General features: G+C 35.2%; 1 protein-coding gene across 2 annotated transcripts in view; it reads right to left on the bottom strand.

The window, feature by feature from the left end:
- Positions 1-16,962, bottom strand: part of FSTL5 (follistatin like 5) — a 648,108-nt gene that overhangs the window by 138,516 nt on the left and 492,630 nt on the right. For both annotated transcript variants that reach the window (XM_049770233.1, XM_049770234.1), the window contains exons 8-9: positions 16,674-16,835; positions 9,842-9,976 (exon numbers count right to left, since the gene is read on the bottom strand). In XM_049770233.1, the coding sequence (XP_049626190.1) occupies positions 9,842-9,976; positions 16,674-16,835 (297 nt within the window). The remainder of the gene's footprint in view (positions 1-9,841; positions 9,977-16,673; positions 16,836-16,962) is intronic.

Below are 16,962 nucleotides of genomic sequence, written 5' to 3'. Positions count from 1 at the left end.
AATAAATACATTTATGACTACATATATAAATAGAATTTTATTTATTTATTCTCTAAAATTTTCTTCAAATTTAAAACTGATAGAGATTCATTGTTGTAAGTACTTAAGTAATTAAATAATTTCAGATCAAAATAAAATCAGAATACAACATTGAAATGACAATCTTAAAAATGGCACCACCATGAACAAACTATTTTTTAATTATTCCAGTCACTTAAATAAATTTCTAATAAAAATGGGTTGCAAATTGGCATTTTGCAGAAGTCTGAACCATGTAAAGTTTTATATTAAGAATATTCAAAATAATAATTTATAATAATTTTGTTTAATTTGTAATAATAATATTAATTTATAAAGACAATAACCTAGCAGACCAAATATAAAGATATCCTGTTTTAAATTGAAAAAAAAAATTACTTAGTCATGTGAAATTACGAAGTGTTCACTTCCCTCCACAAATGCCCCAACCCCGTTTGCCTCCCACCCTCCAACCTGCTATTATGAGAAGTATTTTCTTTATTTTTCTTTTCTTTCTTTTTTTTTTTTTTTTAAGTAAGATTCTGCTTTGTGGTTGACAGTACAGTTGCTGACAGGACTTCACACATGGTGTGACATGTGTGAAGCACCAACGGTTCCTCCCAGTTAAAATTCCTTCCATAGCAGGAATATGGGACTCCCAAGTCAGGCCTTCTCAGCAAGGCAGGAGAGCTAGGTCCCGTGGCTGTGGGAGAAGGAAACAAGTAACTCCTGCCACTGGGCATAAACTGGGCTGTGCAAGTGAACTTCTTACACTGGGGTCCTTTCTCATCAGTCCTCATTTCCCAAAACGCGCGGGCACGAAAATGCTCATGATTTTACATTGCTCCTACAAAACGAAACGAATGCCCAAGACTCGATGGATATACTCCATGTGCTTAACTCCTCACAAAGTAGAACATTCTTCCCACCCCAGCCAGATGTCAACCAGTTCCCCAAATGAAAATATAGATTCTTTATATGATAAAAAAAAAAAAACACACAGCTGCTGCTTCCTCTTTCTTCACATCCCTCTATTGTGGACTTTTGCTTGCAACCATATTCGGTGGCTGAGAAGCACCCCGCTTGAGGATACTTCCTGATATGTGACTGCTGGGACTCCAAAAAGACAACTCACAGGTTGAAGCTGCGATCTGGATGTTGCCCCTTCCCTGCCTATTTCAAAAGACTTAAGAAGGACATATAAATCTCCTTTGAATATCTCTTTAGTTACATTCTTTAATAAGCATAACTGTGACCGAATATCTTCTCATGTAGAGGCAATTCCCCCATTTTCGGGATTCGTTTAGTATAGAATTCTAGTAGACAAGTCTTTGTCTAGAGGCCATGTAAGTAAAAGGTTATGAGGATTGTTTGTCTTGATACCTCCACTGCCATATGCACCAGTAATACCTTGTGGCATTGTTCCTTTTTTCCGCATAGGTACATTAAAATGGAAAAAGATTACATATGCAAACAAGTTCTTATCTATTACAGATAAGAACACTTCAACATTTTAAACTGCAATGGGACCTTACACCCTGAACACTTGGCATAGTGACTTGGCTTAGATTTCAGCTGATTGGACATTGACAATTCACCCCTGAACAGTGTACAGCATATGTGGAAACAAACATGGTTTTCTACACCATCACCAGGAATAAGAACTCTTTTTTTTTTTTTTTTTTTTTGGTTTTTGGGCCACACCCGGTGACGCTCAGGAGTTACTCCTGGCTATGCGCTCAGAAGTTGCTCCTGGCTTGGGGGACCATATGGGACACCGGGGGATCGAACCGCGGTCCATCCAAGGCTAGCGCAGGCAAGGCAGGCACCTTACCGCTAGCGCCACCGCCCAGCCCCAGGAATAAGAACTCTTAACTAGGAAGGCTTCACTACTGCCATGACACTGACTTATTCCAAAGATAGTACTTATGACACCATGACATTCTAGGAACAGCAAGAGTCTGCTTTTAGGGCAGAATTCTCTGCAATGCTACTTAATGGTGAGATGAAACCAGAAGATGCTATGCACCTCTCAACCTTCAACATAGGGCCTGTACAAAAAAACCAGGATTTATAAATACAGAAATCCGACAGCAACAACTGTTACTTGGACCACAGAAAATATCTAAGGGGTTTTACAATCTAGTAGGCCTGGAGCCTGAAGTTGGTCTTATGCCAAAATATTTCAGGGGTGAGGTCTCCCTATTTTAGGCCAAAGGTTTCTCCTTCCAATTTCTCTCATATTTTGCTGTGCCTGTGCAAATAACAACTACTGCCACACACTGCCATCACACACACACACACACACACACACACACACACACTCACACACACATCTTTTTTTGTCTAGTCCATATACTACTTTTAAAAATAAAAAAGAGTATACTAAAGCTTCTGCTATTGTATTAACAACTTTATTGGTGATATAATAATTGTCATGAATATAACTGCTAATAAACTCTGCTTTTCTTTTTTCAATTCTCTTTATTTTCTTATATCTCCTAATTTCTTTACATTTTTTGATAACTTTACTTCCTGTCATCCTGAAACAAATACATTATGACCAGTTATGTTAGCTATAATACATTTTAATTTAATAAATTTATTAAAAATTCCTATCCACCATGATTAGTGCTTCTTTCTATCTTATATTGCATTGATCTCCATACTAAGTGCATGTTACCTAACAAGATCAGTTTTCATGTTCTTTCTTTTTTTGAAAAGGGAAAGTAAATTACATAAAAGTGTTCAAATGTATGGTGAAAGGTAGAACTGAATTTACATTTGTGAACCAATGCCATATGTCCAGAAGTAGATTTTAATACTCATATAAAACTGCATCATGCAGTGTTACAGACATTTTAAAAATATATAATATGTATAAGATATACAAAACTAAGGGGCTGGGAAGGTGATGCTAGAGGTAAGGTGTCTACCTTGCAAGCACTAGCATAGGATGGACCACGGTTCAATCCCCCGGCATCCCATATAGTCCCCCCAAGCCAGAGGCGATTTCTGAGCGCATAGCCAGGAGTAACCCCTGAGCATCAAATGGGTGTGACCCAAAAACCAAAAAAAAAGAGATATGCAAAATTATAATATGAAATTATATAATATAAAATTATAAAAATTTATAATATTTATAAGAGAAAATACTTTTAGTAGTTGTTTTATTTTATTAAACTTTTTTCTTTATTTAATCATCTTGATTACAAATAATTACAAATAGGTTTCAGTCACGTAAAGAACACCCCCCTTCAACAGTGCAACATTCCCACCACCAATGTCCCAAATCTCCCTCCATCTCACTCCACCCCACCTGTATTCTAGACAGGCTTTCAAATTCCCTCATTCATTCACATGATTATGGTGGTTCTCAGTGTAATTATTTTTATAACAACACTCACCACTCTTTCTGGTGAGCTTCATAGAGTGAGCTGGAAGTTCCAGCCCTCCTCTCATTGTCTCTGAGGATTGTTGCAAAAATGAGTTTTATTTTTCTTAAAACCCATAGATGAGTGAGACTATTCTGCATCTCTCTCTCCCTCTGACTTATTTCACTCAGCATGATAGATTCCATGTACATCCATGTATAGGAAAATTTCATGACTTCATCTCTCCTGACAGCTGCATAATATTCATTTGTGTATACGTACCACAGTTTCTTTAGCCGTTCATCTGTTGAAGGGTATCTTGGCTGTTTCCAGAGCCTGGCTATTGTGAATAGTGCTGCAATAAATATAGGTATGAGAAAGGGTTTTTTGTGTTGTATTCTTGTGTTCTTAGGGTATATCCCTAGGAGTGGAATAGCTGGGTTAAATGGGAGCTCAATTTCCAGATTTTGGAAGAATCTCCATATCGCCTTCCATAAGGTTGGACTAGACGGCATTCCCACCGAAGTGGATAAGAGTTCCTTTCTCTCCACATCCCTACCAGCATTGATTGTTCTCATTCTTTATGATGTGTGCCAATCTCTGTGGTGTGAGATGTTATCTCATCATTGTTTTGATTTGCATCTCTGTGACAATTAGTAATGAGGAGTATTTTTTCATGTGCCTTTTGGCCATTTGTATTTCCTTTTTTAACAAAGTGTCTGTTCAATACTTCTCTTCATTTTTTGATGGAATTAGATGTTTTTTTCTTGTAAAGTTCTGTCAGTGCACTGTATATTTGGGATGTTAGCGCTTTATCTGATGGTATTGGGTGAATAGTTTCTCACACATGGTGGGTGGCTCTTATATCCTGGGCACTATTTCTTTTGAGATGCAGAAGCTTCTCAGCTTAATGTATTCCCATCTGTTGATACCTGCTTCCTCTTGTTTGGAGAGTGCAGTTTCCTCCTTGAAGATGCCTTTAGTCTCAATGGAATGTTTTACCTACATGTTGTTCTATATACCTTATGGTATCAGGTCTGATATCAAGGTCTTTAATCCATTTGGATTTTACCTTCGTACATGATGTTAACTATGGGTCTATGTTCACTTTTTTGCAAGTCACTAACCAGTTCTGCCAGCACCACTTGTTGAAGAGGTTTTCCCTGCTCCACTTTGGATTTCTTGCTCTTTTGTCACAAATTAGGTGATTGTATGTCTGGGGAACATTGACTGAGACTCAAGTTTATTCCACTGATCTGAGGGTCTGTCTTTATTCCAATACCATGCTGTTTTGATAACTATTGCTTTGTAGTCCAGTTTAAAGTTGTAGAAAATAATGCCTCCCATTTTCCTTTTTTCTAGGAGTGCTTTAGGTATACGAGGTTGTTTATTGTTCCAGATGAACTTCATAAGTGTTTGATCCACTTCTTTGAAGAATGTCATGGGTATTTTTAAGGGGATCACATTAAATCTGTACAATGCTTTGGAGAGTATTGCCATTTTAATGATGTTAATCCTGCCAATCCATGAGTAGAGTATATGTTTCCATTTCTGTGTGTCCTTTCTTATTTCTTGGAGCAGGGCTTTATAGTTTTCTTTGTATAGGTCCTTCACTTCTTTGGTCACCTTGACTCCAAGATATTTGAGTTTGTGTGGTACTAATGTGAATGGGATTGCCTTCTTGATGTCCATCTCTTCCCTATCATTATTGGTGTATTAAAAGGCCATTGAGTTCTCTGTGTTAATTATGTAGCCTGCCACCTTGCTATATAAGTCTATTGTTTCTAAAAGCTTTTTGGTAGAGTCTTTAGGGTTTTCTAAGTAGAGTATCATGTAATCTGCAAACAGTGAGACATTGACTTCTTCCTTTCCTATCTGGATTTCCTTGATATCTTTTTCTTGCCTGATCACTATAGCAAGCACTTCCAGTACTATGTTGAAGAGGAGAGGTGAGAGAAGACAGCCTTGTCTTGTACCAGAATTTAGAGGAAAGGCTTTTAGTTTTTTTTTCGTTGAGGATAATATTTGCCATTGGCTTGTGGTAGATGGCTTTATCTAGATTGAGAAAGATTCCTTCCATTCCAATCTTGATGTGAGTTTTGATCAAGAATGGGTGTTGGACCTTATCAAATGCTTTCTCGGAGTCTATTGATATGATCATGTGATTTTTCTCTTTATTTATTTTCTTTTTATTTATTTTTTTGATCATATGATTTTTAATTTTCTTGTTGTTGATGTTGTGTATGATATTGACAGATTTACGGATGTTAAACCATTCTTGCTTTCCTTGGATGAAACCTACTTGGTCATAGTGTATGATCTTCTTGATGATGCATTGGATCCTGTTTGCCAGGATTTTGTTGAAGATCTTTGCATCTCATTCATCAGGGATATTGGTCTGTAATTTTCTTTTTTGGCATCATCTCTGTCTGGTCTTGGTATCAAGGCAATGTGGCTTCATAAAAGCTGTTTGGGAGTGTTCCCATTTTTTCAATTTTATGGAAGAGCCTGGCTAGGATTGGTAGTAGCTCCTCTTAAAATGTTTGAAAGAATTTATTAGTAAATCCATCAGGGCCTGGTATTTTCTTTTTGAGCAGATGTTTGATTACAGTTTCAATTCCTCAATAATGATGGGGGTGTTTAAATATGCTACATCCTCCTTACTTAACTGTGAAAGGTTATAAGTGTTCAAGAATTTATCCATTTCTTCTAGGTTCTCATGTTTAGTAGCATAAAGTTTCTCAAAGTAGTTTCTGATTACCCTTTGGATCTTTGCAATATCTGTCATGATCTCCCCCTTTTCATTTCTAATATGGGTTATCAGGTTTCTCTCTCTCTCTCTCTCTCTCTCTTTGTGAGTGTTTCCAATGGTCTATCAATCTTGTTTATTTTTTCAAAGAACAACTTCTGCTTTCATTGATCTTTCCAATTGTTTTTTGGTTTTCCACTTCATTGATATCTGCTTTCAGTTTTGTTATTTCCTTCTGTCTCCCTATTTTTGGTTCCTTTTCTGGTCATTTTCTAATTTTATGAGCTGCATCATTAAGTTATTCACGTATGTCCCTTCTTCCTTCCTGATGTGTGCTTGTAAAGGTATAAATTTTTCTCTCAGGATTGCTTTTGCTGTGTCCCATAGATTTTGGCAGTTTGTGTCTTTATTATCATTTGTTTCTAGAAAAGTTTTGATTTCCTCTTTGATTTCATTTCGACCCATTGGTTGTTCAGTAGCAGGCTGTTTAATTTCAATTCAATTAAAGTTTTTCTTCTGTGTGCCTTTGTATTTCACATCTAATTTCAGAGCCTTGTGGTCAACAAAGGTAGCCTACAAGATTTCTATCCTCTTGATTTTATGAAGATATGTTTTATGTGACAGCATGTAGTCTATCCTGGAGAATGATCCATGTACATTGGAGAAGAAAGTGTATCCAGGTTTTTTGGGATGGAGTGTCCTATATATATCTAGTAGTCCTCTTTCTTCCATTACTCTTTTTAGGGCTAGTATGTTTTTGTTGGGTTTCAGACTGGTTGACCTATCAAGTATTGATACGGCCATGTTGAGGTTTCCCACAATTATTGTGTTTTTATTGATATCTTCTTTTAGATTTGTCAGTAATTTTATAAGATAATTTGCTGGTCTCTCATTGGGTGCATATATGTTTAATCATCTGGTTTCTTCCTGTTGCACATATCCCTTGATTAGTACATAGTGTCCATCTTTGTCCCTTACAACTTTTCTGCATATAAAGTTGATGTCATCAGATATTAATATGGCCACCCCAGCTTTTTTAAGGGTGTTGTTTGATTGGATGGTTTTCCTCCAGCCTTTGATTTTGAGTCTATGTTTGTTCTGATTATTCAGGTGCATTTCTTGTAGGCAGCACAAAGTTGTATTATCTTTTTGACCCATTTTGCCACTCTGTGAATTTAGTCCATTGACTTTGAGGGAGATGATTGTCATAGGATTTAATGTCATCTTTGTAGATAAGTTTGCTGAGTTTGTTGGTCTGTCTTGTCTTAAAGTAGACCTTTCAGTTTTTCCTTTAAGGTTGGTTTTTTTTTTATCTGTGCAGTTTCTGAGCTGTTGTTTATCCATGAAGCTATGTATCTTTCCTTCAAACCTGACCGTGAGTCGGGCTGGGTGCAGTATTCTCGGTGAGGCATCCATTTCATTCAGCTTTGTCACAATATCCCACCACTGTCTTCTGGCCTTCAGAGTTTCTTGTGACATGTCTGCTGTAAGTCTTAGGGATGCTCCTTTGATTGTAATTTCCCTCTTTGATCTTTCTTCTTTCAGTATTCTATCTCTATCTGTGGGATTTGTCATCGTAACGAGGATGTGTCTTGGGGTGTTTTTCTTTGGATCTCTTTAAGCTGGTACTCTTCGGGCACGCAGGATTTGATTGCATGTAGTCTTTCACTCTGGGAGTATCTCTTTGATGATGTCTTTGACAGTTGATTTTTCCTGGAGATCTCCTACCTGGGCTTCTGGGACTGCAATGATTCTTATGATTTTTCTGTTGAGTTTATCAAAGACTTCTATTTTCATCTGTTCACATTCCTTGAGTACTTTTTTCATTGCCTGATCATTTGTCTTAAGGTTCTTTTCCAATTTCTTCTGCTGTGTTGTGTTTTTCGGCATCTCACCTTCTAGCACACTGATTCTGTCTTCAGCTGTTTTTATCCTGCTGGAGAGGCCATCCACTGAGTTTTTCAGTCGAGCTACCATGTTTATCAGATCTGTTATTTCAGTTTGGAGTTTTCTGATTTCTGTCTTTGTGTTCTGTTCAGATTAATTTATGCTTTCTTTGAGTTCTACAAACATCTTCCATATTTCTATTTTAACTCCTTATCTGAGAGGTTAATTAGATGTTTGAAATGTTTTATGTCATCCAAGCTATTGTCTTCATTCTCTGTGCATGGTCTTTGCCTGCGAGGTTTCCCCATTGTCACACTTTTAGTGTGATCTTTTTCTGCATTGTGATGGGGTTCATTGGTTAGAAAGAGGGCATGGCCGTGAAGCAAAGTGGAGTGGCTGTGCTCTTCTGGAGCCTCTGGGAGAGCTATTTTTCTGGGCCCTTTTTGGCCCACTCCCAAGATGTTCAGGAGACAGGACAATGGAAAAACACACACAGGGAACACTCACAGTTTCTCACAGTCAGGAACCACTGGGCAGGCGTCAGTTTTTATGTTCTTTGTTTCCCTTTCCTTGGGCATTTGTTACTGTATCCATTCATACCACATTTAGTCATGTATTTAGAAATGAAAAGATTTCTAGAAATAATACTTTAACTTTGTTCCAAAAGTAGTCTTAAAGAATTAAATGGCCCTGGGCTGCAGCAGTAGTACAGCAGGTAAGGTGCTTTCCTTGCACCCTGATTGGATATCTGACATTCCTTATGGTCCTTCGAGTCCACCAGGAGTGATTCCTGAGTGTATACCCATGACCACTGCCTGATGTGGCCCGAATCTCTCTCTCTCTCTCTCTCTCTCTCTCTCTCTCTGACTTCTCCCTCTTTCACACACACACACAACACACACACATGCACACACACACATACACACATACCAAAGGAGAATATATTCAAATTATAAGAGCTCTTACAAAATCTCCAATTAATAAAAAGCATAAATCAGACTGAGGAGTAAGGTACCGTCCTTTCAAATATATCAAAACACACCCCATTCAGGAACTTTTGGATCAAGAAGAAAGTATTTTTAGTTGTCTATAGAGAAATTATGATACATGTTATCAAAATCCTCTGAATTCCTAACAAATCCACTAAACCAAATACATACCGTTAACACACCCATCTCATTCATATTTATCCTCAAACATTTCCCTATAATCATAGCCTTTTCACCAAGTAAAATTTGGTTTATAAAGAGAAACCCATTTTTCTTATATCTCTTTCCACACAAGATGATCAAGGTATTTTCATCAAGATGAAATTGAGAGTTCTTTGAAAAGATAGGACTAGTGCTAAGTAAATGAGCACCATGAAGTGGAAATAATGCTCGTCCCAGAAACATGGACTTAACTGCTTTATGGTGTTGACTGCAATGCTGCTTACACACAGAGAAACATAACAACTTAGTGAAACGAAGGTTATTCTTTGACTATTTTGTTATGTTTTGAATTAATCAAATTGTTCGGGAATGGAATTAAATAAAGCATTAAACTTCTTGCGAAATAAATGAAACAGAACTTAAATGAGTTTATTTAAGGTTGATAAAAACATGTGTTGTATTAAAATTTGTATTTTTTTCAATTCCCAAGTATATGCTGATTATTCAAGATTTATTGCTTTCCATTGTAAACAGCTGTTTTTAATTCATTGTTCTTTTTACATTTTTTAGTTTTTTTTGCTTTTTCCAAAAAAAGCTTAAATATGACTTATTTTTAAAGGAGTAAGTTTAAAGGAGTAAGTTAATAGATGTTCAATACATACGTGTCTTTCTAGCAGAATCTTCCACAAAAAGAGAGGAGATGTCTTCATCCACTCCTGCTTCATTCCTCGCGATACAAGTATATGCTCCAGTGTCTTCATAACGCACATTGCTTATATGAACTTCACTGCCATTTGCTGGAAACAGAAGGCAAATGTAAATTGTAAACCACAGTCTCAGTTTTGGTACAGTGATTTCTGATTACACAGTCAAACAGTTCTCTTAGCTTGTCCTAATTAAACTTTTTCCCTTCCTACTTCCATGCTTTGGAGGCATGCCAATTATTCCAAAAGCATTCAAGTGTTCCATAAATTGTGTGCTGTCATTCTATTACATAGTCCAATACTCTATTAAATTTTTATACTTCTTATTTTATATCCATTTCTATTGTATAAATTTCATCACAATATTTTTATTGATTTATATAATTTTATTTATTTGTTTTATATTCATAACTATTTTTATTAAATTCTTGAATAGTTTTTAGAAAAAAGCATACTTATTACAGGAAAATAAAATAAAAAGTATTTAAGAAACAAATAAACTACATTATACATGATCGAAAGTTCTCAAATATAGCATTTAGTTTATATAATATATGTGTTATCATTCAGTAAATAAATCAGATTTTACTACAAGAAAACAGAACAATATTTTCTATATAATTCTTTCTTTTACAAATACAACTAATTACAAATATATGTAACAAGTAAGTTTGTTGTCAATGTATAGTAGCTGTTTATAGGTTTGATTAATTCAACTCTTTAATCTTGTTAAAATAATATTTTTAATCTAACTCTGAATTATATTGGACAATACTTAAGATGGGGAAATTACTGTTAACTAGATGTCAGTTATGTAAAAAGTACTTTTATATAGATTTTCCTTAAATATCCCAATTAATGCTTTATTCACTGATATGAAAGCCATATTACAAACATTATCTTCTGATAACTATTCAACTCAAAATAGGTAGTGGGTTGGATAGATAGTATGGAGGTTAAGGCTCTTTCCTTAGAGACAGGCAAACTTGATTCAAAACTTTGTCAGTACATATGGGATCCTGAGCACAACTAAGAGTGATCCATAAGCACAGAGCCAGGAGATGGAATTGAGCAATGCAGTTCTGAATCAAGAATAAATGACTATTAAGAAAAATTAAGGACATTATTTTAATAACTCCAGAGACAATAGAAAGAGGGCTGGAAGGACCAGGTCACAATATGAAGTTCACCACAAAGAGTAGTGGTGCAATTAGGGAAATGACTACACTAACAATTATCATGGCAATCTTAATGAGTGAGAGAAATAGAATTCCTGTCTCAAATAAAGGCCAGGGTTGGGAGAAGGGACAAGGGGTTGGGGCATTGGTGGTGGAAATGTTGCACTGGTGAAGTGGGTGTTCTGTTTATGACTGAAACCCAACTATAATCATGCTTGTAATTATGGTGCTTAAATAAAGATTTTATATATGAAACAAAAAACAAGAATAAAACAATGGGGGGGCAGGGTGATAAAAAATATCTAGACTCATATCTATACTAGTGTTCAATTTCTTGTGTTCAATTAAATTAGGATTGTTTTCTGTTCTAGTATTTTTATTTTTAAATTTTATTTTTATATAGTCACAATGAAAGTTATTAATGGTTGGGTTTCTGGACAATGATGGTTTAACACTAATTCATTATATAATGCCCATTTCTTTCTGAAATGTTCACTCAAGCCTTTTTTGTGTATCTCAGTGTGCTTTTGCAAGAGGCATTTTTATTTTAATATATTTTATTTTTGTCAGTGTATATTCCATGCCAACTAATAAAAAAAACATGTACATATACAGAAGAAAGTTACATGGCATTTAAAGTTTGGGGGAAGCAGAAAACGAATGAATAGAAAACGTGACAATTTTACCAGAAGCCTGTGCCTTATAGGATACAAGTGTTATGGAGAGGTGCCTGGGTGGGAAGAATGCGCATTCAAATCACGAAATCTCTTTATTAGTATACAAATATCGCACAGCTCTCGCCCCTAATCCACTATTGACATTCACTACTACAAAAACAGAGGTTTGCATTATTTTTTTATGCAAAAGCCAGATAGTAAATATTTTCGGTTTTGTGAACCATACACCCTCTGGCAACTGACACAGAGCATGGAAATAGGCAGATACACTACTTTCATGTGTGGCTGTTTTAGAGAAAAACAAAATAAAACCACAAAAGAAGCAAAAGTTATTTATGAAAAAATAATAGCTTTCAGGTTAGAGACTCAGTACAAAGGTTAAAACACTTGTTTTGCCCATGGCCACCCCATTATACCCCTCCCCCCAACTTATTATATGGTCCCAAAACATTATCAGAAGTGATCCCTGAGCATAGAGACAGGGTAAACCCTGAACACTAGATGGAGACCAAAAAGAAATAAATAATGAGGCAGCTTTCAAATTTTGTCCATGGTCTTTATTTTCTAACCTCTTATCTAAAAAATAAACAATAAACAATTCCTTTAAACATGCTTCAATTATCTTTTTAATGTACAACATAGCCTGCTCTAAAAATAAAAAAATCGAACCACAAAAAAGAACATTCTCTACAAAGACAATTAACACCAAAAGTTTCTAGATGAGTAACATCTAGAAACATTAAATTAAAATTTTCCTTCTTCAAAAGTTTTCTGTACTTGGGCCTGGAGAGATAGCACAGCGGCATTTGCCTTGCAAGCAGCCGATCCAGGACCAAAGGTGGTTGGTTCGAATCCCAGTATCCCATATGGTCCCCTGTGCCTGCCAGGAGCTATTTCTGAACAGACAGCCAGGAGTAGCCCCTGAGCACCGCCAAGTGTGGCCCAAAAACAAAAAAAAATTAAATAAAATAAAAATAAAAGTTTTCTATACTTTCTTCAATATCATTATATTTTCTCTGAATTGGTCTAGCACTCTATTACCTTCTTCCCTTATAAATTTTATATTTCTATATGTTTTATAATTATTGCCAGCATTACCAAACTTCCTATACATTAATCATCCTAATGTAGCTACTTAGTAATCTTCAGATCAGAAATGGCTAAAATGTATTCTGATATTCTTGTACTACTATTTTTAATTATGAGATTATTGCATAAGCACACTTTAAAATTTTATATTAGTTTTCTATTTTCAGGATATTCACTTGACCTTAACAATTAGATATCATTTTTTTAAATATAATTTTTATTTTGATCATCATGGCTTACATATTGTTGACATTATTATTTTAGGTACATATTTACATAAAATCAAGGGGGGTTCCCATCTCCAGATTGTCTTCCCTATACCTCCATTTTTGTCCTCCCTCCCATTTCCTCTTCCCTCACCCCCAGGGCGGCTAGAATATGTGGTCCCCTCTGTATCTGACCTACTACTTAGTAGTCTTGCACCTGTTTGGTCTTGATGTCTCCCTTATTTCCCCCCCTAACTGGAGGCAGGACTAGCTAGTTCAAGATGCATGGTTTTGTTTGAAAAAGAGAAAAGTAATAAGCTGGGGTAAACAATTAGATATCATTTTATACTTATATTTAAAAATTTGATTTTGGGGGCCCAGAGAGATAGCACAGCGGCGTTTGCCTTGCAAGCAGCCGATCCAGGACCAAAGGTGGTTGGTTCGAATCCCAGTGTCCCATATGGTCCCCCGTGCCTGCCAGGAGCTATTTCTGAGCAAACAGCCAGGAGTAACCCCTGAGCACTGCCGGGTGTGACCCAAAAAAAAATTTGATTTTGGATATTTCTTATTATGATACACACTTCTCACTATAAACAGGTGACCTTGCTATTTATATTTAAATCATGAAATACCAGACATAAATACAAATTTAATACAAATAATATAACTATATACAGGTAAATAAATATATATATGTGTTTGTCATCACATCAACACCAGATATGCATAGCTTAATATATCGTTAACATATCAACAAAATATATGAAAAAAAAAGAAACTAACACTCAATCATGCTTTTTTACTTGCAACAGACAGAAGGTATAATCAGAAACACTCCCATGGCAACTATATTTGAACTGTGGTCAGCCATGTGTCTTAAGCTACTGTGTTATCTTCTGCCCCACCCCATAGGCCACGTTCATTTATATATTCACTTTACTTCTATTTTGTTTGTTTGGCAATGCCCAGTGATGTTCAAGGGTTACTCCTGGCTCTGCACTCAGGAATACCACCTGGTGGTACTGCAAGAACCGTATGGGATATAAAGAGTCAGATCAAGTTTGGCTTTGTACAAGACAAATGTCCTATATATCTTACCATTGCTCCTGCCCCCTCACTTCTTCTTGAGAGAAATTTTATTTTGTTTCAAAAGCAAATATTTTCTTCTGCCAATTCTATAAGCACCTTTTTACCCGTCCACTTTACTATTATTTACAAATCTTTTTGTTTACAGCTATTTCTTAACACCAATTGATTTTCCAAAAAAGAAAGATACTTATCTTCATGAATACAAAACATTTCTACTAGTAGCTACTTTCGTTTCTCAGTTTCCATTTACAAACTTTGGTAAAAAAGAATTACACAAATTTAAGTTTAATTTCTAAGTAAACTGAAAACTATTACTGAGTGTTTTTGTTTGTTCATTTCTTTCTTTCTTTTCTTTCTTTTTTCATTTTAAAGTCAGGTTACTGTGGCTTCAGAACAGTTACTGCTTTACACCAGAGCCAGTGTCTCACCACCAGTCTCCAGGCTTCAATTCAACGCCATTTATTGAAACCAATGTTGCCAAAAAGGCATACGAAAAAGGACTATAGATACCTGAAAGCTTATTTTCAGGGAAACTGAACCAGAATTATCTTATACCAGACTGGCATTCTTAAAAAGGGGCAGAAACAATCCATGCTGGAAGATGTTCTATTATCTAGACTCTCAGGAATACAGTGGTTTTCTGATTTTTATTTAATTACTATGTTTGTTTATACTCCATATAAGAGAAAGAACATTTTTTTCTTTTACCTTTGACTCACTTCACTGTGCATGATAGCTTCCAGCTCCATCTAGATTGGAAGTATGAATGTATGCATGTTTGTGTATATATATATATATATATATATATATATATATATATATATATATATATAAGTTGTTGTTGTTGTTTTCCCATAGGGTCCCACATGTATCTATGGGTATAATTTTAACTGTGGGTTTATTTTGATAAATTTTCTTATACCTAGGCACCTGGTTCAGTCTTCATATTAGTGGCATATTTAGCTAAAATTTCTTCAGAAGTAGTTCTTTGTACTTCTATCAGGACTTCTATAACAAATGCTGTTCCACTGACCACTTAACACAGTACTTTACTTGTCTGGAATTATATTTACTTCTTTTCACTCTGATTTCCATTTGTATTTCATTAGTGATTCCCTCCATCCTAACTTCTAACACACTGATGCATTTCCTTTTACCACTGTTGAGGCTTTCCAATGTTTTTCAGTTTACCTACAGTACTTCATATATATTTATATATGTACATATATATTAATTTGAGGAAATTTGAGGGTCTTTTGACCCTATCAGGGGTCTCAAACTCAATTTACCCGGGGGCCGCAGGAGGCAACGTCGGAGTGATCATTGAGTACAAAGTCAGTAGTAAGCCTTGAACATTGGGGGGTGTGACCCAAACAACTAAAACAAAACAAAACAAAAAAAGATTCCTCTAGGGCAGGGCCACAAAATGTTGTATGGAGGCCACGAGGATGCCAGCAACTTGTTAGCTGCAGTGCTTGTAAAAATCTCTTTTACCATAAAATTTAGATATTTATGTTCTAAATTTTACCTGTAAAATAATTAAATCTTCAGCAAAAAGAAGTATTTTAAAATGTAGACTGATAAGATGTATTGATTATTAAGACTAAATGATGATGAAACCTTTCTTATAGAAATAATAAATATATTAAATTATAGTGGCATGTATTACAGATTTTGAAAGCTACAAATAAATATGTGCCATGCAATGGATAATGCAACAAAATTACTTGTCATGTCCCCCTCTTAAATACAAAAATGCCTTGCTTATTTTTATTCACAAGCATATAGACAATCAACTTTTTAATATTAAACCTTTTTACATTAAGACTGTTGTTTGGTTTCAATTGCTGCAGATTTGTGATAATAATCTATATAATAATTGAGTATTTACACTCATATATTAGTATAATGGAACAACCACAATATTTTGTATTTAAGTTGCTATAGCTTAGTGACTTTTTTTTCTTTCTTTCTTGGGTGACATATGGTGATGTTAAGGACTTACTCCTGGATATGCACTCAAATCACACCTCGCATTGCTAGAGGACCAGATAGGACAACAGGCATTGAACCTGATTCAAACTCATGCAAGGCTAGCACCCACTTCGTTCTATAATCTCTCAGTGTGAATATGAAGCACAATTAGAAATTTTTTATTCTGCAAAGTATTTCATGAAACACCCATGAAAAAATATATCATTTGTTAAAATCCCATAATATGTATTTTAATGAATTCATAATATAGTTACTGCAGAAAGTAAATTATTCTGTTTAGAACATTTGTGATATTCAAATGATCATGTTTAAAAGATATAATTGAGTATTTTAAATGTCATAAAAGTAATGATATAATTGATCATTGTAAGTTTGTTATAAATTATTGGAATATGAAATTACCCTATTACAAATATACTGACTTAAATAGAGTCATATAATTCATATTTATTTCATTCTTTTTCCACCGACTGTTTTCTTCAACTCACAACAATTTTAAATTTTAGTGCAAAATATATACATTTATTTAGGAGGAAAACTGTAAGTTACAAGTCACCTTGAAGTGTGAGTTGTTTGGACAACTTTGGTGTAATATCAATGCCATTCTTCAACCACCCAAGTTGAGGGTTGGGTATGCCTTCTGCATGGCATCTAAGACTGGCAGTTACTCCAGGTTCTCTTGCCTGACTCTCAGGATACACTCGTATTACTGGAGGAACTGAAAAAAGAGGGGAAAAATAAAATAAATTAGTCATTCATATTAACCATTTGCTTTTTAACATAAATACCTGAGATGTTCCCTCTTTGTGCAGATCTTACTTTCCAACTATATTTATCTCCTAAAA

The sequence above is a fragment of the Suncus etruscus genome, chromosome 3, assembly GCF_024139225.1.
Source record: "Suncus etruscus isolate mSunEtr1 chromosome 3, mSunEtr1.pri.cur, whole genome shotgun sequence".
In the NCBI taxonomy this organism is placed as follows: Eukaryota; Metazoa; Chordata; class Mammalia; order Eulipotyphla; family Soricidae; genus Suncus; species Suncus etruscus.
Note: the sequence above shows the minus strand (reverse complement) of the source record. Positions and strands in the feature narration are given on the sequence as shown.